The sequence below is a fragment of the Rhinolophus hipposideros genome (assembly GCF_964194185.1).
Source record: "Rhinolophus hipposideros genome assembly, chromosome: 21".
Taxonomy (NCBI): domain Eukaryota; kingdom Metazoa; phylum Chordata; class Mammalia; order Chiroptera; family Rhinolophidae; genus Rhinolophus; species Rhinolophus hipposideros.
Window position 1 is genome coordinate 44,061,853 of NC_138067.1, and position 20,645 is coordinate 44,082,497.

General features: G+C 51.3%; 3 protein-coding genes across 8 annotated transcripts; all 3 read left to right on the forward strand.

Annotated features, from left to right (window-relative positions):
• Window positions 1-1,589: 1,589 nt before the first annotated feature.
• Window positions 1,590-8,428, forward strand: FLT3LG (fms related receptor tyrosine kinase 3 ligand). Of its 5 annotated transcripts, none has more exons than XM_081031120.1 (8): window positions 1,590-1,681; window positions 2,289-2,355; window positions 3,013-3,123; window positions 3,293-3,346; window positions 3,615-3,758; window positions 4,260-4,398; window positions 5,626-5,807; window positions 8,200-8,428. In XM_081031120.1, exons 1-8 carry the CDS (start codon window positions 1,668-1,670, stop codon window positions 8,410-8,412), a joined length of 924 nt encoding a protein of 307 aa, XP_080887246.1. In that variant the 5' UTR covers window positions 1,590-1,667; the 3' UTR covers window positions 8,413-8,428. The 5 variants fall into 5 exon arrangements, with proteins under 5 accessions (XP_080887246.1, XP_080887248.1, XP_080887247.1 ...); XM_081031122.1 differs by having other exon boundaries at window positions 4,314-4,398; XM_081031121.1 differs by lacking the exon at window positions 1,590-1,681 and adding an exon at window positions 1,917-1,971.
• Window positions 8,429-9,032: 604 nt separating this feature from the next.
• On the forward strand, window positions 9,033-12,620 carry RPL13A (ribosomal protein L13a). 2 transcript variants are annotated; one of them, XM_081031795.1, is made up of 8 exons: window positions 9,033-9,105; window positions 10,435-10,507; window positions 10,928-10,993; window positions 11,200-11,301; window positions 11,486-11,571; window positions 11,787-11,846; window positions 12,179-12,301; window positions 12,505-12,620. In XM_081031795.1, exons 1-8 carry the CDS (start codon window positions 9,091-9,093, stop codon window positions 12,589-12,591), a joined length of 612 nt encoding a protein of 203 aa, XP_080887921.1. In that variant the 5' UTR covers window positions 9,033-9,090; the 3' UTR covers window positions 12,592-12,620. The 2 variants fall into 2 exon arrangements, with proteins under 2 accessions (XP_080887921.1, XP_080887922.1); XM_081031796.1 differs by having other exon boundaries at window positions 9,080-9,531.
• Window positions 12,621-16,473: 3,853 nt separating this feature from the next.
• Window positions 16,474-18,741, forward strand: RPS11 (ribosomal protein S11). Its single transcript, XM_081031276.1, has 5 exons — window positions 16,474-16,578; window positions 17,274-17,405; window positions 17,594-17,669; window positions 17,940-18,069; window positions 18,566-18,741. Exons 1-5 carry the CDS (start codon window positions 16,564-16,566, stop codon window positions 18,687-18,689), a joined length of 477 nt encoding a protein of 158 aa, XP_080887402.1. The 5' UTR covers window positions 16,474-16,563; the 3' UTR covers window positions 18,690-18,741.
• The last annotated feature ends 1,904 nt before the right edge of the window (window positions 18,742-20,645 follow it).

Genomic DNA, 20,645 nt, shown 5'->3' on the forward strand with positions numbered 1-20,645 from the left:
TGGATAAATACCCAGATGTGGGATTGCTGGATCATGCGGTAGTTTTAATTTTTTGAGGAATCTCCATTCTGTTTTCCACAGTGGCTGCATCATTTTACATTGATGCAAATGATGCATCAATGCAATTTCCACACCCTCACCAACACCTGTCATTTCCTGTCTTTTTTATAATCTTTCTAGATGTGAGATGGTATCTCATTGTGGTTTTGATTTTCATTTCCCTGATGATTAGTGATTGCATCGAGTCTAGAAGTACAATGAAGATCTGATGAGGCTAGAAAAGTGGCAGAGAGCATCCCAGGCAGAGGGAACAGCACGTACAAAGGCCCACAGGTGGGAAACAGCTTTGGGAGAACTCTGGTGGGCTGAATAGTGGTCCCCCAAAAGATATGTCCACATCCTCACCACTTGAGCCTATGAATGTGACATCTGGAAAAACAGTCCTTTCAGATGTAATTCACTTAAGGATCCTGAGAGAAGATCATCCTGGGTTATCCAAATGCGACCTAAATCTAATGACAAGTGTCCTTACAAGAGACAGAAGGGGAGAAGACACAAGAGGACAAAGCCAAAAGGCAGAGGTGGAAATCAGTGTCTAGCCTGCTCCCCTTTCCTGGAGGTTGGAGGTGGGAGGTCCGCAAGTTAGGATATCCTATGTCTCAAAGCCCAACCCCTCTGATCTTGTTTGATCTTTTTTGCCTGACCAACCCCCCATCCTGAATCACCTCATTAGCATATGCTCAGGTGATTTCAGGGGGCCCCTCATGAATAACAAAGACACTCCTTTCACTTATCTGGGAAAGTCTGAGGACTTAAGAGGTTGTCTCCCAGGAACCAGAGACAAAGACCAGACATGTTCTCTTTTAAACTACAATAATGAAGAAGGAAAGAGGCCAGGATCCATTTATTCAATCAACAAAGATTAATTGAACACCTGCTCTGAGCCAAGCACAGTTCTAGGTGCTGGAGATCCAGCAGAATGAACAGACGTCCACCGTGGTTCTCCTGGAGCTGACGTCCCGGTGGGGACAACCAACAATGAAGAAGATAAGTGAAGTGCTTGGTATGTCAGAAGGTGATACGTAAGTGACAAGGGAGAGACCAAAGCAGGAGTGCAATTTGAAAAAGGGTGGTCGGGGAAGGCTCTGCCTGTGTGTGTGAGTAAAGGCCTGAATGGGATGGGGGGGGGAGGGTCGGTGAGCCCTGTGGGCATCTGGAGGGGAGGGCATTCAGGCTAAGGGAATGGCAGTGCAAAGGCCCTGGGGCCAGAGTGTGCCTTCCCCAGGCACCGCCAGGAGGCCAGGGCAGAGAAGGAACCCGGCTAGATCTTTCAGGTCTGTGTGGGCCCCACTGAGAACTTGGTCTTTTAATCAGAATGTGGTGGGAGACGGGAGGGTTTGGAGCCGAGGTGGGGCGTGAGCTGACTTAGATCTTCATAAGCTCCCTCTGGCGAGATATGAATAACGGAGGTGAGGAGGCCACGGTGATTCTCAGGTGGGAGATAATGGTGGCTGACCCCGGGTGATGGCAGCGGAGGTGATGAGAACTGATCGGATTCTGGATACATTTAGACGGTCAGCCAACAAATTTGCGGATGGACTGGAATATCTGTGGGCAGTGAGAAACAGTCACAAGTCCACGCCAAGGCTTTGGGGTTCAAGGCGAAGATGAGGGCCTCAAGGTGACCTCCTCCTTGCCATATGTGCATTGGGTCCAACTGGAGACAGATCCGGGTTCGAACCCCAAGTCCCCATTCACTGTGTGTCCTACTCCGGGAATTTACCCAAACTCAGCCCTCCAGGGCGAGGCACCCTCCGCGGCGTGAGCCGCTACCTATCACCACCAGGTGGCGTCCCTGGACTCAACCAGATCCACCCCAACTCATTTATCTGCCCCCAAAATATTCTTTCACTTTCGATCTCTGGCTGTCACCCGTCCTGGCCCTTTCCACACCCAGCTGGGGCAAGCCTGGTGCGGGAGGAGAAATGAACTACGGGTCCCCGAGGGGCGGGGCCGGGGTCCCCCTCCTGGGGCTGAGGGAGGAGGGGTGGGGGTCAGGTTCCTGGGTCCTTGCCTGGGGAGGGTTCCGGGGACCGGACGTCGGGGTTCTTAGAAGGAGGGATGCAGACTTTTCACGGTAACTGGGGCGCATGCAGGAAGCCCGAGGGAGAAAGAGGCAGAAACTTTACCACATCAAGGGGCCAAGGGAGGGGTAGGGAGGTTAAGGGGCGGGCGAGGAAGGGACTGGGGTGTGGGGGTCCAAGACTTGCTCTTCTGTCCCTTGCAAGATCTGGCCACAGGCATGAGGGGCCCCCGGCCGAGATGACAGTGCTGCTGCCAGCCTGGAACCCAAGAGTGCGTATACCTGGGGGACAAGGTAGGGGAAAGGCAGGGCAGTGTCAAGATGGGCAGAGCTGAGAGGGGAGATGCAGAGAAGTGGGGAGATGGACAGGGGGAGGAGGGGCGGATAGAGGTGGAGGGAGATGGACCGGGATGGGGGAGATGGATAGAGGTGGAAGGAGACAGATGAGTGGAGGGAGATGGACAGAAGTGGGAGAGACAGACAGGTGGGGGGTGGGTGGAGATGGAGGGACATGGACCAGGTGCGGGGAGATGGACAGAAGTGGAGGAGATGGACAGGGGTTGGGGGAAGAAACAGGGAGGTGAGTACAAATGGGGAAGTTGGGACCCCAATGGAGAGATGAGCACCGAACGGCAGAGGGGTACACAGAGAAGATTACAGGCAGAGGTTGAGCGGAGACTGAGATCCATGGGCCAAGTTGGGGAGGTGGGTACAGAGAGAGACATGGGGCAAAGGAGACTGGATGGCATTGAAGAGAAGCAGAGAGAAAAACAGGGACAGAGGGTCCGAGGTGAGCAGTCGGAAGGCAGAGAGTGCAGGGGGCTGAGAACCGGAAGACATGGACTGAGCCTTGGGAAAGGAGAAAGGGGGAAGAAGGGGGGGCCTTGAATGGAGGGTTGTGGAGTCAATAGAGGGCTCCCCACCCCCAGACCTCCCTGCTGCTGCTGCTGCTGCTCAGCCCCTGCCTTCGTGGAACCCCTGACTGCTCCTTCAGCTACAGCCCCATCTCTTCCACCTTTGCTGACTCCATCCGCAAGCTGGTGAGTGGGCTCCGCCCTCTTCTGCGCCCCCTGTCTGAGGTTCTGTCGCTGGGTCTGCTCTCCCTGTCAGTGTCTCGGTCTTTGTGGCTCCCTGTCCTCCATTTCCCTGTTCTCCATAGTTCTGTTTCCTCCTGACTTCAGCCCAGCCTAACCCCATTTTCTCTGACAGTCTGACTACCTGCTTCAAGATTATCCCGTCACTGTTGCCTCCAACCTGCAGAACGTGAGTCACAGATGGGAGGGGCCTGGGATGAAGGTGGGAAAGAGACTCAAGATACTTCACCTCTCAGGGGTCCAGGCTAGTTTGCCAACCTGGTCTTCTCCTCTGGACCCAGGAGCCCCTGCCCCCAGCCCCTCCTCCCTCAGACCCAGGAGTTCAGCCCCAGCCCCTGCTCCCTCAGACCCCGGAGTCTGGTCCCCCAGCACTCTCCTCCCCCAGGCCCCGAGACCCACTGCCCAAGGGACCCAGAGCTTGGGCTGTCTCTCCTCAGAATGAGTTCTGTGGGGCCTTCTGGCGCCTAGTCCTGGCCCAGCGCTGGATGGGAAGGCTAAAGACTGTGGCTGGGTCCCAGATGGAAAACCTGCTGGAGGCTGTCAACACCGAGATACACTTTGTCACCTTATGTGCCTTCCAGGTCAGCCCTGAACTTGGGGGACAAGTGAGGGGAGTGAGATGCCTTCCTAGGGAATGGGAAGTGGAGTTCACCTCGGCCTTACTGGAGATTTCTTTTGACCGGAGCAAGTCACGGGAGGTGGAGCTGGAACCCCAGTCCCACTGGGGGCCCCCTTGCTGGGGAATAACACTTCTTTAGGCACCGGAGGATGGTGAGGGGTCTGGGCCCAATGCACCAATCCTGATGTATTTCTCAGGCCCTGTTGCTGAGGGGTTCTGTTTCCTAGCAACCTGGAGAAGAAGGGGATCTAAATGCCCTCCGGAACCAGGTCTCCCTGGGCCCTGTTGCTGGGCATTGCTAAGGACGCTTCCCTAGCACCCAGGGGGATCAGGGGTCCAAAGCCTCCCTCTGAGACCCAGGCATCACGGGGCCCTTGCTGGGCATTGCCAGGCAGGGAAGGCCCTTGGCCTGAGGAGATGATGGGGGTGATGCTGTGGTGACATCTCCCTCCCCTGCCCCCAGCCCCTCCCCAGCTGTCTTCGCTTCGTCCAGACCAACATCTCCCACCTCCTGCAGGACACCTCCGAGCAGCTGGTGGCCTTGAAGCCCTGGATCACCCACCGGAATTTCTCCAGGTGCCTGGAGCTGCAGTGTCAGCCGGGTAAAGGCTCCCAGTGCCCCAGCCCCCAACCCAACCCTTCCTCTCCCAGCCTCACAGCCCCTCACACCCTCCACTCAGGGCACCCCAGACCCCACCTGCTCCCATGGGCTGTGTGACTTTGGGCATTTTCCCCCAAGTTCATTCCCCGCTCCAGGCCTTAGTTTACCCAGAAGGGACAACATTCCCTTCTGTAAGGCAACTCTGTGCATTGAAATATAAGGAGAGTCACACGTTTAAGTGTACATTTTCTAGTAGCCATTTTTTAAAAGTTAAAAAGAAAAACTCACTCAGTAGATTTTTCTCAATTTCTCCCTGCATTTCCAGTCATTTTCTCACGTATACTTAGCTTTGTTTGTCCTTTATATTTACATTTATGACTATACATTCACTCAGACATCTCCTTGGTGTCTGGCATTGGAGACACAACATGGAACAAGACCAAATTGATGCACATCTGGGGCAGACATGCTAATCAGGAGACAGACAATAAACCTGGAAACAATCAAATAAACAGGAAACTATCTAAATATAATAAGCCCTATACAGTCATATTAAAACAAAGTGATGGAATCACAGCCTGAGGTGGGTGGTTGGAAAGTCACTGAAAGTTGGGAGCAAGGGAACAGCCAGCGCGAAGGCCCTGAGACAGAAACCTGCCTACAGTGAGGAGGCCCGTGCAGCTGGAGCCAGCAAGGGGGAGAGAGTGGGCGATGAGGGTACGGAGGGGACAAAGGGGGCCAGATGGTGTGAGGCTTTGTGGGCCAACAGAGCTTCATACATTGTATTTTTTTATTGTTTATTATTTATTCGTTCATTTGAATATGTAATTTATGTAAATTAAACTCTTACTTAGCACTAAGCAGTGGGTTCTGGCAATAAATAAGACAGATAAGTGTCCTGTCACCCACATGCAGCTCACAGACTATTAAGGGATGAAGAATAAACAAATTGATATATAAACACTAGACACATTTGTTCAGTTATAAAATATGCAACCTTCCTATGTGTCAGACACTGTTTCAGGCTTTTTCTGTATATGTGCTCATTTAATTTTTGTGACAACCTTATGAGGTGGGTATAATGATGGTCCCCATTTTACAGATCAGGAGACAGACACAGAGAGGCCAGCAGCCTGCCCAAGGTCACACAGCCAGCCCCAGGCCAGATTTTCTTTCCTTCCTGGCCTCTCCTTTCTCCTTGATCACCCAGCCTCCTCTCTCCCTCTAGACTCCTCCACCCTGTTGCCCCCAAGGAGTCCCTGGGCCTTGGGGGCCACAGCCCTGCCAGCCCCTCAGGCCCCCGTGCTGCTCCTCGTGCTGCTGTTGCCCACGGCCCTCCTGTTGCTGGCTGCTGCCTGGTGCCTGCACTGGCGAAGGAGGAGGTGGAGAATGCTTCGACCTGGGGAGCAGGTGAGCCAGCAGAGTTGGCAGAGGGGGTGGGATGGCCTGAGGGAGGGCCAGAGGCCTCAGTCACCCAACTATGGCTGACCCTGTAGGGGCTGCAGGTACGTCCGCCTGTAGTTCCCAGGACGTGCTTGCTGCCCCTGCGGCTGGTGGCGCACTGACTTGTCTTAGTGAGTCTTCACTGAATTGAAGACCCTGAACTTCGTGTGTGTGTGTGTGTGTGTGTATCTGTGTGTGTATGTGTGTGTGTGTGTGTGTCTGTGTGTGTGTGGGGGGGGGGCTGTGAGCCGGGGTGATGGAGGGGTCAGCTCTCGATGAAGACCTCTCTAGGGCTATGAGGGGAACACACTGGAAGAGAGAGACTGGAGGCAAAAGAGGAGGCTGGGAGAAGGGCCAGGGAGAGAGGACAAGGGCTCAACCAGACTGGGACCAGGGGAATGGAGAAGAGAGGATGGTGAGTGAGAAGTCAGGGATCAGGAGAATGGACAGGACTGGAGACTGACGGGCTAGGGGGGACTGGCACCGACAACCCTGTGTCTAGCCCAGTGACTGGGTGGAAAGTGGGGAACCTAGGGGAGGAGGGAAATTAGTGAAAGACAGTGAGCTCAGTGGGGACCTGTGGGCGTGAGGGTCCCCAGGGGAAATATTTGGGTGCAGGAGTCTGCAAGCCAGAGGAGAGTGGCCTCCTGGAGCAGAAGGAGGGTCTCCTTCGCAAGACCCTCTAGGTATGAAAAACTCAGGGTTTTTCACCTTGGGGCAGGTGTTGATGGAGATTTGAAAAATGCCACAGAAAAATGTGGGCATCAAAGGTCAGGCAAGGTGCTCGCTTTGGCAGCACATATACTAAAATTGGAACGATACAGAGAAGATTAGCGATTAGCATGGCCCCTGCGCAAGGATGACACGCAAATTCGTGAAGCGTACTATATTTAAAAAAAAGAAAAGAAAAGAAAAGAAAAGGTCAGGCAAGGAAACTGGGGCTTCCTGCCCAGGGCAGCAGCAACATGAGAGGTATGTGATGGAGGAAGGACCCTGGGAACAGATGTGAGGGTAGGAGGCAGGTGGATCAGGAAGGAGGAAGGTGGGATGCTTCAGTATGTTCCTGATGGGCCTAGAGAGATCTAGCAAGAAACATTTTGCAGTAACCACCTGCACATGTAAGTGCCTCAGTGACACAGGCCTTGTGCTGAGGCTTTCCACAAATTCACTCAATTGAGAAGCCGGTGCCATTATTATCTCTGTTTCATAGACTCTGAAACAAAGGCACAGAGAGGTAAATAATTTGCCAAAAATCACACAGCTCGTGAGTGACAGAGCCAAGATTTGACTCTGGGTTGTCTGGTTCTGGCATCTGTGCCTTTCACTCTTCTGTCTTAGTTTCCTTTTCTGTACAAAAGACTAACAGTCCTTCTACCATAGAGTTGTCCAAGGTTAAGTGAAGTGATACATGCAAAGCCCTTAGAGCACCACTGTCCAACAGAAATAGAACACAAGCCACACAGGTAATTTTGAATTTTCTAATGGCGACATTACAAAAAAAAGTAAAAAGAAACAGGATATGTTAAAGAATATACAGAGGGTGCCAAAAAAATGTATACATAAGAAAGGAAAAAAACTATTAAAATTGTGATACTCAATATATACCGATAACAAAACATGAATACAAATCATGTGTATACATTTTTTTGGTACCCCCAGTGTTTTATTTCACCCTGTTTCCAAAATGTTGCTGTCTCAACAGGTAATAGGTATTTTTAAAAATTATTGAGCTATTTTACATTCTTTTCTCCATACCAAGTCTTCAGAATCTAGTGTGTATACTATCCTCACAGCACATGTCAACTCAGAGGCTAAATTATTATCAGAAATACTGGATATGTACTTAGATTTCATGAAATTTACATTCGCAAAAAGATTCACCCACCCAAGTTGTTTGAAACAACATTTACAATAACTGGATCAAGGATGAGTTTCTAAATTTAATGATTTTTCATTTCAACACATTTTTCAGAACAATTTTATTATAATTTTTTTTAAGTTAATACATCGAGAAGTTTTCCTCCCACCCCTGTCCCTGTTTTTTCACACTCCCTATAACCACACTATTCGTTTAAGTTAAAATTAGGTAAAATTTAAAACTCGGGCTCATAGCCACATTTGGAGGGCTCCATATTCATGTGGCTGGAATCACCGCTAAGTTGGGGAGCGCAGATCTAGAAGTTTCCATGATTGCAGAGTTCTCTTGGACAGCGAGGCCCTAACACAGCGATCGCTGTGCTTTGCTGGTTGTTTTCAGCAGTGAGTCTGTACAGAGCCCCGTTTCCTGTTTCCCTCTCTTCTGTCCATGGATCCTCAAACAGCCCAATGAGACAGACACATCTATCATCCCATTTTACAGAGGAGGACACTGAGGCCCAGAGAGAGGAGTCACCTGCCAGAGGACACAGAGCCGGGACTTGGAGGAAGTCAGCTAGAGACTGGTCCCGGCCTCGACAGCACTGCCCGTGTCACTCTCTCCCCAGGATGGAGGCAACGCCAGCACCCAGCGCCAGCGCCAGCCCCGCCTGCCCCCCTCTGTACAAAGCCCTTGTCCCCAGGAGATTGTATATAAATTCTTTTCTACCAGCTCTGACCAGACCTATCTGTGGATGGGACAGGGTGTGGATGGGGCAGTCGGGGTTGGCATTTTGGTTTTTCAGTTAATGAAATATTTCATTCAAAACCTCTTTTCTGAGGCCCCATGGGGCCCCCAAAGGAATTCAGGCAGGTCAGAAGAGAGGCAGAAGCAGCCTAGGCCTCTCAGGGCTTCTGGTCAATAGGAGGCAAGACGGACACAGAGCCACAAGCACAGGATGATACGCGCTCTGATGGTGGTAGCAGTGGGAACCCGGAGGAAGCACCTGACCCAGCCTGCGCCACCACATGCCCTACAGCCCGCTGTCACTTGGAAGGGATAAGGCGTTTCACCTCGCAAACGCCGCAGCAAGCCCCTCAAAAATATGGTAGCGTAGGGCCAGCCCCACCCCAGCAGAGCCGTCTTCACCCCACGTGATCTCTTGCCCCACACAATCATGGCGGCGGAGGGCCGTTAGGAACGGTTCCCGGATTGGACAATCAGAAGACCTGCCTTCTAATGGAGGGATCTTCCTGCGCAAGCGCAAGGCATTCTGGCCAATGAAACGGCGGAAAGCTACTCAGGCTCCCGTGTTGCGTCATTTCCTCCGCCCCTGTTTCAAGGGATAAGAAACCCTGCGCCAAGGCTTCCTTCTTTCCCAGGCGACTGCCGAAGATGGCGGAGGGGCAGGTGCGCGCTGCGCGCGGGCTGGTGTGGCGTCGGGCCGGGTGGGATCCAGAGTAGAACAGAGTTGGACCCTTTTTCACACTCCCACGTGTGTAGTGAAGCTTAAGCTCGATAGTTGAGCAAAACGGGGAGCTTGGGGGTTAAGAGAACTGTGTAACAGGGAAACAGGAAATATTGGACTGGCTTTAGCCCCAGAGCTGGGTAAATGCGGCATCTTTTCTCCCCGAGGGGTGACGACGGGGGCTTTCAGCACAGGAAGAGTTACTTTAAAAGTAGGCCTCGTTCACCGTGACCTGGGCTGGGCTTCGGGCGGATTGGACCCGTGTACCTCCAGCTGGGGCACCACGTGGAAGGGGGCTGAGAAGTCGAGGATTGGCCAAAATGGAGGGGACTTGCCCTCGGCTCAAGGCGGCCTTGCTTTAATGTATCGTAAGCGTACTAACCGTGGTTCCTCTGCAGCTCTGGGTATTTTGGTGCGAAATCTCGCGCAGTGGGTCGAGAGAGCTCTTGAGTACGGGATTTTCAGGAATGAATTGTTTTTCCTTTGTTTTTGATGGATTCTTTGAAACCTTGTTGCTGGGAACAGAGGCTGATCAAATGCTCCACAGGCCTGGGACATCCTTTGTCCTTAACCACTTGGGGACCATCACTGAGGGCAGCGGAAGCTTATTTTTCTCTTAGTGCTCTGGTTTCTCGTGTGACACATATGAAGGGGGGGATGGGTTTGCAAAGGGGGCCGTGTGTGTTTCATGTAATGGGTCTGTGGTTGAGGAAGGAAAACCAAGTTGGGAAGTGGTAGAGTTCCTGGAGTGTCACTGCGTTTACTGTATGCCTGGCACAGTTTGCGTTGTATTTTCTGTAATTTATCACAACGTTCCTGAGGCAGATACTGTCATCCTCATCTTCCAGGTGAGGTAGTTGGATGGAGAGCTGCAGACTTTTGGCCAAAGTTACATTGTCAGGAAGTCTGGCTTTGGATTCTGGACATTTCTGCGTTCCAACAGTCACAACGTATATAACCAGCACTTGATAAGAGGGAGGACTTTTGATAAAAAAGCTATATAGTCTGGGCATAAAAATTCCTGCCCTGGAAGCAGCTGAGATGTGAGAGTTCTTTGGTGTCTTATTCTGTTCACTAAAATTCTGACTCAAGCATTTGCTTTTTTGGGCCTCGTCTGTAAAGTGAGCCTTGGATCCTAGTGCCCAGGTCTGATACTTGGATAGGTGGCACCTTGGGGGATGCGGTGAAACAAGTTGAAAGCCATGGTTGCTTGGGGTGGGGAGTTGGAAAGCTGTGGGTGCCCCTAAGCCCTTTTCCCTTATCTTCAACAGGTCCTGGTGCTTGATGGCCGAGGCCATCTCCTGGGCCGCCTGGCGGCCATCGTGGCCAAGCAGGTACTGCTGGGTAAGTGTCCACTGTCTGAAGCTCCCCCAGACATGAGTTCCGACCTGAGGTCAGTGATGAGCAACAATCACCATCTTTCGTTTGAGTCTCACGACCATGAGATCAACCCCATGCACCGCTCTGAGACCTGCCAGCCACTCCCTGGGGCTGGGAGTTGTGGGATCAAACCTTTTTTTTTCTGTTGGGCTAACATTTAAGCATGAATCCACCTCTGCCGATTACTGTTCCGTGGCTTGGGGCGAGGCTCCCCTGCCCGGGAATTGGCTTTGAGTATTATGGTCAGTTCCTTACCAGGGAGGATTCTCCTTTCCAGGTCCTAGGTAGTAACGGGGCAGGTGGGTGGCAGTCAGTGTAGGTAAAGCCCTTGGTGATGTCTTGACCTTTGCCCTCCATGGTTGCCTTACATTCCTTTTCCTCTAGGCCGGAAGGTGGTGGTTGTGCGCTGTGAGGGCATCAACATTTCTGGCAATTTCTACAGGAACAAGTGTAAGTTAGAGCATGGGAGAAGGGCTGGAGAGGGTTGACCTATGAGGTGCTCAGTCTTCTCCATAGGCTCTGAAATCCATCCCACCAGTGGTTGGAGGTGATAGTTTGGGTTCCAGAATAGGCCCGCAGGAGTATGGATGTGTGTGTGTTGGAAGAAGCTAGCATTTGCTTGGAGACTGTGAGGCCTCGTGTTTTCCTCTCATCAGTGAAGTACCTGGCCTTTCTCCGCAAGCGGATGAACACCAACCCATCCCGAGGCCCCTACCACTTCCGAGCTCCCAGCCGCATCTTTTGGCGGACTGTGCGAGGTAAGCTGGGCATAAGGATTTCAGATGGTGATGGGGCAGATGGCCAGTGATGAGAAATTCCCCCACTCTTGTTCGAGTTTTCCAACCATGAGATGACCCCACATGCACTACCATCTGAGGCCACCTATTTGTCTGTTTTTGTGGGTGTCCTCGTGAGCTCCACTAAGCTGTCGTCCCTCTACAGGCATGCTGCCCCACAAGACCAAGCGGGGCCAGGCCGCACTGGACCGCCTCAAAGTGTTTGATGGGATTCCACCCCCCTATGACAAGGTAAGGTAGACCAGAGCCCACACACACACACACACACACACACACACACACACAACACAGTATCTGTGTGTCCCATGGTGTCCGTGATGATCCATGGTTACCTACATTGTTTGATCCTCATGAGAACAGCACTAGCTGAGACACCTGCCCCAGCCAGCTTTCTTCCCTGTCTGTCCCTCGTTCCAGGTCCCTAAGCCTCTCTTCTTCCCTAACAGAAAAAACGAATGGTGGTTCCTGCTGCCCTCAAGGTTGTGCGTCTGAAGCCTACACGGAAGGTGAGTCCCAGGTTACGCTGAGTGTGCTAACTTGGGGATCTCAAGCCCACTGCAGGATGAACTTGAGGGGGTCCCCAAGACTGGCAGATGATGGCTTTTTCTCACGATGGTCTGCGGATGCCACTGTGGGCAGTGCCGATAATGCCAATGGCTTAGCTGATGCCAGGAAAAGCATAGACCCCTTACAGGGGTTGGGTGTGTCTCATAAGTTTGCTGAGAAAGTTGGATTGTTTAATTCCCAGGATCCTCTAAGCCCATCATCTCTCATGGCCACCCTTGCCCCGGTCCCGGCCCATTTCTTTACAATTTCATTCTTTTCCCCCACACCCCAGTTTGCTTACCTTGGGCGCCTGGCTCATGAGGTTGGCTGGAAGTACCAGGCAGTTACAGCCACGCTGGAAGAGAAGAGGAAGGAGAAGGCCAAGATCCATTACCGGAAGAAAAAACAGCTCATGGTGAGATCCTGGGGATGGATGAGGGAGCACCACACTCCTGGGAAGGGCGTGGCAAGTGATAGCTCTCAGTGCAGTGGTCTTTGTTTGCCCCCAGAGGGCTCTGCCTAAAGCCCAGCCTGGAGTGTGGGTAGTGGGATCCAATCCCTGGGGTGAGGGTGGTTCCAGGCAGCAGCCACTGACTGCCACTGTCCTACCCCCCACAGAGGCTACGGAAACAGGCCGAAAAGAATGTGGAGAAGAAAATTGACAGATACACAGAGGTCCTCAAGACCCATGGACTCCTGGTCTGAGCCCAATAAAATTGACTCTTAATTCCTCATGCTTGGCCTTGCCTGCCCTTCCTCCATCGCCGCCCTTGGATGTGGGGGACCCCCCGGGACTGCCTTCCAGGGGCCACAGGCAGCCTGGGCTTTAGAAGGCTGGGAACACAGAAGGGGCCTTAATAACCAGTTTTTAAGAAAGGCCTTTTAAAAAGTTTTAATGGCTCTGAGAGCTGTGCAGAAATAATTTGTGACCTTGTTCATAAAGAGTTTTTGGAAATAGAGAGTTGGAACAGTCAGTTCATTTTCAGTATTTGCAAGAAAGCTGGAAAGCACAAGTTTAAACTTCGCACATAGTCAGGCACTATGCTATACTCTATAGCTGTTAGGATGTGAGAGAACACTTGGAGGCCTAGTGAGCCTGGTGTTTTACAAGGGTGGTTTACATGTAGACAACCAAGGAGTCATAGGTATTGATTGCTCTTCCCTACTGTACCTTGTGATCAGAAACGAATAAATTATTTTTAAAGAAATTTGGCGTCTTTGCAGTGTGTGTCTGCTGTGGAGGCAGGCCGAGGGGAGCCAGGACTTTGGAAAGCAAAAAGGGCTTGAAAAACAAAACTGGCTGTGCTGGTGTCTTTCCACACACAATGGATAGATGTTGGTTCATAACCTGTCATTCGTGGAGAATTAAATGTAGATATTTGCCTACCAAAGAATTTCCTTGAGAAGCCTGTGTAATTTGTATTTCTCAACCACCCTGGCCCCTGGTGCTCCCCAGTTGACAGCTGTCTCTTCTCAGCTGCAAAAAGTTCTCTGCCAGCATTTTAAAGCCACGCCCCATCTGGGACATGGGCCATTCCAGTATTCTGCCACACCAGGCAGGAAGCATTTTGCAAGTGGCAGTTAGGCACTAGGAGTGGAGTATCTCGTAAATAAGTTCATAGCGCCTTTTTACCTTGGTGAATCCCCACAAGGGTAAATACAGCAGGTTACAAGGCCTTGAGTTACCCTTGATCTCCCACCTCCATCAGAGCTTGTCCCCATTTCACCGGTGAGGTTTAGGTGGAGTCACCTAGCAGGTGCCTACCCAGCATACCACAGGAAGCAGTCTGGCTTGACAAAGGTCTGCCTTGGAAAGAACGATTTATACTGCCCCTGGGGTGGGTGGGCAACATTTAGAAACAATTTTATAATTTAGGAATTAAGTATTCAAATGCCTGACAGCACAAAGGAAGCTAGTTGTGGAATGGGAAGACATTTTACTATACAGTTCAGGGACAAATGATAACATGCCATTCTATCATGCTTAATCTTTCCAAAATGTTCAAGATACCACAGGTTTAGGTTTTTCTCAGTCATTTAACAAATGGGTGGTGTTCCCTTTCTGGGGCTACTGCTTACCAGGGGAGTTTCCTCCAGAAAAGTGACCAAAGACAGCTTAATTCTGTCAGCAAAACTGCGTATTACATCAGCCCAGTTGTAATCCCAGGAACATGCAATCATTTAAAAAGAAATCTGGCTTTATAAAAATGCAGAACTTGGGCCGCCCGGTGGCTCAGGCGGTTGGAGCTCCGTGCTCCTAACTCTGAAGGCTGCCGGTTTGATTCCCACATGGGCCAGTGGGCTCTCAACCACAAGGTTGCCAGTTCAACTGCAAGGGATGGTGGGCTATGCTCCCTGCAACTAGAAACGGCAACTGGATCTGGAGCTGAGCTATGCCCTCCACAACTAAGACTGAAAAAGGACAACTTGACTTGGAGAAAAGTCCTCGAAGTACACACTGTTCCCCAATAAAGTCCTGTTCCCCTTCCCCAATAAAATATTTTTAAAAATGCAGAACTTGTCACTTCAAAAGACACCATTACGAAGTTGAAGACAAACAAAAGACTAGGAGAAAATATTTGCAAATCATTTCTCTTTAGAATAACTTGTATTTCGAATATATAAACAAAACTCAAGAAGAAAACAAACCAAGTAAAACTTAGGCAAAGATTTGAATAGACATTGCACCAAAGAAGATACACAAATGGTCAATAAGCATGTGAGAAGATAATCAACATCATTCAACATTAGAGAATGCAAATGAAATCTTTGGGCAGACACTTAACCCTTCATGTAGGATGAATAACGGAATCGTAGCCTTGGCCAGCAGAAGGAACATTTTCAAAGCTCCAGTTCCATTTTGCCCAACTGCCCACCAAAGCACCCTCCAAGGGTATATGAGCATGCCTGTCTCGCCCAGGGGAGGGCCATAAAGGAGGGTCTTGTTTTAATAGGCATTTCTGAACTCACTTGGAAGGATGAATGTCTCCAGGTCTACTACCATTTGCATTGCTGCTGGGAAATGTTTGAAATCTGGCAGAGGCTGGGAAATAGCCCCTTTAAAAGTAATAACTAGAGTTGGCTGAAGTTTATTATTAGACACCAAGGCAATTCACAATGCAAATCAAAAAAATGAATGTGGTGCGTTGTAACCAGCCATAAATAAAATTGAATAGAAATGAAAAAAAAAAGTGTATTGCAGGACAGAGTTAAAACAATGGGGAAATGAAGGCAGGGAGGAAGGAAGAGAGAGACAAGGGGAGAGGAGAGAAATGTGTTTGATCACAATGCATAATGTTATTTCCTATTGTGGGTTATGATCAAAAATGTTGAAAAGCTAAGGACCTAAGTAAACATCTCCAAACTGCCCCCACCCCTTCACAGTGAAGCAGTATATTTCTTTGATTTTCCCTTATCATCAAAATCTCACTAGCTACTCTGAACAATGTGCAAAATATTGAGCATTTTAAAAAACCCAAGAGGAAATCACACCTAATTCCACCACCTGGAGATGTAAACCACTGGGGCATGCGTTCTCTTTCAGGCTTTTTTCTAAATAACTTTAATACATAGGTTAGCACACAGTGTAGATAGATAACAACGGTGGGTCCTGTCTTTTTAAAAAACTAAATACAATAAATCCTTTCCAAGTCGTGCAAAAACCCCAGCAATTATTTTTTTCTTCAAGAAATAAATTAGAAAGCTAATAAGTACAGTACTGGGGGAAGACACACAAAGTTCTAAAACAAAATGAAAAGTCCCTCCCCGTCAATGCTATCCCCACAGGGACAACTACAATTAAAAATATATCATTCGAAATTCACAAAGCGATTAAAGTGTGAAAGAAATTTAAATAACCTTTCAAATGACTCACTGTAAGTCTGTAGCATTTATATTTCAGATATTCTGCACCACCCACCGCCGTAGACGTTAACCGTTAACCCCATGTGACTCTTTAATCTTAAATCTAATAAAATTTTAAAATTCAGGTGGTCAGGGGCTACCGTGTTGGACAACCCAGATAAAGCACACTGCCATCACAACGGAAATTTCTACAGGACAGCACTGTCACACACAACACAGAAAGGAATTTCTCACTAATCCACTGTCTGGGGATGAAGTGGGACATAGAAAAGAACAACATTCACCAAATTTCAAAAAGCTCATGGGCAGCCACCCGCTCCTCACAAACCAGGCGGCGGCGCCGCGCATGCTCCTAAGATTTTCCGGTTGCCCACCCCGCAGAAAGAGGCCCGCCACCACAGTCCGTTTGAACCCTGCACGGACACACCCCGCGGTTCCCAAAGCCCCTATACTCTCACCCCGCAGAAACTAGACAACCTCCCTCTAACTCTCGCGATAACATAAGAGGCTCAAAGTTGGCTACGCCTTCCCAACGTGAACTAGAGCGCCCCGCGCAATGATGGCTGGGCTATTGCGAGACAGTGTGCGCCGCTTACCGCCCCTCCCGCCCCTCCCCTTCGTCGTCATGGTGGCGTCGGTGCAGTCTCCCAATCACCTGCTTGCTTAGGGCCGTCCGTCAATCAGAGTTGCCCAAGGCACCGCCTCAAACCGTGTTCCCCCGCCTCCTTCCGTCACTTCCTCTCTTGCCCCTGCGCAGTCGATAAGGAAAGCAGGAGGGCGCTGCGGCGTCCTTTTTTTCAGGCGCCCGCGAACATGGCGGACATTCAGGTTTGTGCTCGAGGCGGTCACCGTGCTTGTGAGTCCCCGCTCGGGCCTCAGGGGCGTGTCCTTGAAAGCGGGACCCCGCGCCCCAGTTGGGGGGTTAATTGCGAGCACCTTCGATTTCCTCTGGATTAATCCGGGCAGAAAACGGGTGTCTGCGTTAATTTAGATTAGCGCCTCCTAACACCTGGGGATCCGCACTTGGGTTTAGTGGAGGCTCAAATGTTTTAGGAGTTTTTTTTTAAATGAAAGGTTTCCGTGGTGGTTTTCTGGAGGCCTTGGGTCTTCTTAGGGTTAATTCTGTGAGAACGGAGTCCTAAGGGCTAATCCAGGGAGCCGGTCGTTTGGGTCTTAAGTTTGAAATTGTATTTATGAGATAGGGAGTGGATCCTGGGTGGACGTCTTTGTTTCTTGGCGAACGATCCGTGCTGAAAGGTGTGTCGGGGGAGTTTGAGGGATGATTCCGTATTTCCGGGTTTTGCAGGCGGTGGGGAGCGTTTCAAAGCCTAAGTGCTAACGTGACCTCGCGTTCAGAGTTAAATCTGAATCAGAGGTACATTTGGGGTAAGAGTGTTTGGGGACGTAATTCCGCGGCAGCGTTTGTGCAGTGAATCCACCTGGGGGTCCTGGGAAGGCGGCCAGGCCTGGTGGCTGCCTGCGCTGGCCTTCCCCGCTCACCGGCTTCCTCCTCGTCCCTGTAGACGGAGCGTGCCTACCAAAAGCAGCCGACCATCTTTCAAAATAAGAAGAGGGTCCTGCTTGGAGAAACTGGCAAAGAGAAGCTTCCGCGGTACTACAAGAACATTGGGTTGGGCTTTAAGACACCCAAGGAGGTATGAGGACCCTCGGCAAAAAGAAAGCCCTGTTTCCCTGCACGTGTGCCCAAACGGAGTGGCCCCGCCCACATCTGTGTTCCCAGGGCTGCTGGGAATTGTAGTTTGTGTCCCTGGGGCCACACCCCCTGTTCTCCTCAGGGACTGCCTGTGGAAGGTTCAGTTGCTTCCCTTCCTTATCCCTTTAGGCTATTGAGGGCACCTACATCGACAAGAAATGCCCGTTTACTGGTAATGTCTCCATCCGAGGGCGCATCCTATCTGGTGAGTGAGGCTCTCTGGGAGCTTGGGTTCAGATTCCTGGGTCTGAGGAGAGAGGGGCTAGGGGCACTCGGACTTCTGTTTCCAGGGGCCCCTGGCAGAGATGCCTGTTTTCACGGTGGACTTCAGATGCCTGCTACAGGCACTGCTGAGCAACCCTCTCGGCACAACTGACGCCAGAAGCAGGGCTTCTTGGGAACTCTGCTCTGCAGCTCCTGATTACCAGCTTTCCCTCTCCCAGGGAGCCTGACCCAGTCTGTCCCCTCCCCCTAGGCGTGGTGACCAAGATGAAAATGCAGAGGACCATTGTCATCCGCCGAGACTACCTCCACTACATCCGAAAGTACAACCGTTTTGAGAAGCGTCACAAGAACATGTCTGTGCACCTGTCCCCCTGCTTCAGGTGATCATGGTGGGCCCCAGGTAGCCCAGGCCAGCCACTCTCCCAGAGAGAGGAGGGAGGGGTTGGGCTGCACTCGAGTCTGCTACCGGACCTGACATGGGCGTTAACAGGCCACCTAGGCTGCCTGTGGGGGGCGCAAACTTGGGGGTAGTGAGGAGGCTGCTGGCGGGGAGCAACAATTCTCTGGAACCTCCAGTTCTTTGTAAAATGAAGATGATGGTTGGAGAGATTCTGTCCCCACGGGGGCCCTGGAAGGGCATCTTCTACATAGCTGAACTTGGTGTTTCACACGTAGCTTGTACTTCATAAGTAATGACGGATGGGCAGTTGGAACTGGAAACAGGAGCTTGGTTGAGGTTTGCTAGAACCAAAACTGAGAGGCCTCAGCCTGATGACTATGAAAGGAAGGTTCTCCTAGGGGCCTGCTTGGGGCAGCCTTGTGCGCCCTCCCCCCCCCATCATATAACATAGCTGCTGTTGCTGTCCCCCTCCACAGAGATGTCCAGATTGGTGACATTGTTACAGTGGGTGAGTGCCGGCCCCTGAGCAAGACTGTGCGCTTCAACGTGCTCAAGGTCACCAAGGCTGCAGGCACCAAGAAGCAATTCCAGAAGTTCTGAGACTGGATACCTGCTCATTCCACTGAACAAAATAAAGTTATTTTTTTTCTCAGTCAGGGATCTGGCTCTCAGTCTCTGCCATTACTAGAGAGAGGGCTTGCCCCTGGGAATTGAGTGAGGTAGATAAGAAAGATATGAGTTCTTTTTCATCCTGGGGGATATGAGGATGGGAAAGGGCCAAGTCCTGCCTCCAGCCCTCATCTTGGGGTGAAGACAATGTGTATTAAAGATGCTGCACGTTTCTTGCTTGTCTCCTTTTGGTCCTTGTCACTTTCTACCTGGCCTTAAGCTGCTGCCTTCCCCCCCCCCCAAATCTCTGGGGAGGAAGTGAGTGGGTGGAGGCTCCTGGCTTCTTGGGCACTCTCTAGCCTCACTGGGGAGAGGAAGAAGCAGCCGCCCTCTGGGCCTTGCTGGAGGGGGGGTTGGGTGGACTTGAGCTCACAGTTCCCTGGCTCTGAACTACAAGGGCCTTGACCCTAACCTGGCTTTCCTTTCTCTCCTGACAGCAGAGTGGGGGAGTGAGGCAGGGGGGTCTCCCTCCTGTGAGCCCCTGCTCCCCCATCCCCATGTGAGCACCATGCCCATTTGCAGATGAGCAAACTCATCTGAGGACAAATTCTTTACCTGGAGTCCCAGTGAGTAGCTGAGCTCCAGGTCTCAGATTCTGAAAATTTGCTTTGTCTGAAAATCCGTGTAAGGAAATTGGCCTTGAGGGCAAGTTATATAGTGAGGCCAAGCTGGAATGCAGCTCAGCAGTGGAGGAGGGTCACAGGCTGCTTAGAGATGGGTAGGAAGCCCCTGGACTTGGGACCAATGGAGGGGCAGACGAGGTGGGGGGGGCACTTGGGTGAGGAGAGAAATCGGAGATGGGGAGGAATGGGGACAGGATCAGGCAAATTTAGAGAAAGATTTCCGACAGGACCAGACAGTGACCTTGGAAAACTATGGGAGATGGGGAGGGGTTTGACAGTTCATAACAGCTTAAGGCATTCTCTTAAAAGCAGAGGAAAATGGGGAAAGAGACCTTGGTTTCAGAGACGAGAGACTGGACAGAGGGCTGAGCTGGATGCAGAACAGACAGACCCCAGGTGGGGGCAGAATCAGATTTCAGCAACATGCAGGTGGACCTTGGGCATCACACAAAATGAAGAGACACAACGCAGAGCATGAGAGCGCCTGGTATAGACTGAAAAACGTGGAGAAAGAACGGAGAGAAAGGGAGAGACCCTCACCCAAGCAGAGATGGAGACAGAAGGAACATCCTGGAGTCACGCTGGCTTTGCCTCTCGGGGTCTGGCGCTGGGGTCCCCATGTCCCTGCCTCCCATGCCTGTACCAGGGACTGCAGCACATCACTGGTACAAGGGTTGGGAGACAAGGCCATGAGGAGAGGGGAGCTGCCAGGGATCAGCCCAGCGGCTCCTTTTTACTCTGGCTCAGTGAGGGCGGGGGTTCCTGCCAGAGGAAGTGGGGCCGCATCAAAGAGGGCAGGAAGGGGCAGGGACAGGTCAGAAGGGGACACCGCCCAAATTTCAGCCTGCGAAGCCCGCCCCACCCGGGTCTAGAGGGATAGGACCCTAAGGGAGGGGGGGTATCTGGAATTGGAGGGAACTGAGGCTCTTGGAGACCCCCCACCACAGGTGTTTCCGTTTGGGGTGGAGCCACTGTGTTTACGACAACAGCCCAACTCCCCTGTTTCCTCCCAGCGGTCGTTGGGGCGTCTCCTTGTCACCCCATCATGTCAGGCTACCTAGTCACGGGTGGGGCTGGTGTCTGGTGTGTATTGGGGGACACCTCTGGTGGGTGGAAAAGATCCAGGAGAAAGACCCCTGGCCCGACAGTTCTCGCATGAAGAGCAGGGCAACGACTGTATCTGCCTTTCTTAGACCTGTGGTAACAATTAGATACAATTCTTATGTCCTGATCACAACCTCAGTGCTCCTGCCTCTGCCCTCCG

What these genes read in the sequence shown, in the direction of transcription:
- FLT3LG (XM_081031120.1), top strand. An exon ending in TGCCAGCCTGGAACCCAAGA is followed by an intron (nt 2,356 to 3,012) that starts GTGCGTATACCT and finishes CCCCACCCCCAG; the next exon opens with ACCTCCCTGCTGCTGCTGCT. An exon ending in TCACCTTATGTGCCTTCCAG is followed by an intron (nt 3,759 to 4,259) that starts GTCAGCCCTGAA and finishes CCCTGCCCCCAG; the next exon opens with CCCCTCCCCAGCTGTCTTCG.
- RPL13A (XM_081031795.1), top strand. An exon ending in CAATTTCTACAGGAACAAGT is followed by an intron (nt 10,994 to 11,199) that starts GTAAGTTAGAGC and finishes TCCTCTCATCAG; the next exon opens with TGAAGTACCTGGCCTTTCTC. An exon ending in CTTTTGGCGGACTGTGCGAG is followed by an intron (nt 11,302 to 11,485) that starts GTAAGCTGGGCA and finishes GTCCCTCTACAG; the next exon opens with GCATGCTGCCCCACAAGACC.
- RPS11 (XM_081031276.1), top strand. An exon ending in GCTTTAAGACACCCAAGGAG is followed by an intron (nt 17,406 to 17,593) that starts GTATGAGGACCC and finishes TTATCCCTTTAG; the next exon opens with GCTATTGAGGGCACCTACAT. An exon ending in CCGAGGGCGCATCCTATCTG is followed by an intron (nt 17,670 to 17,939) that starts GTGAGTGAGGCT and finishes CCCTCCCCCTAG; the next exon opens with GCGTGGTGACCAAGATGAAA.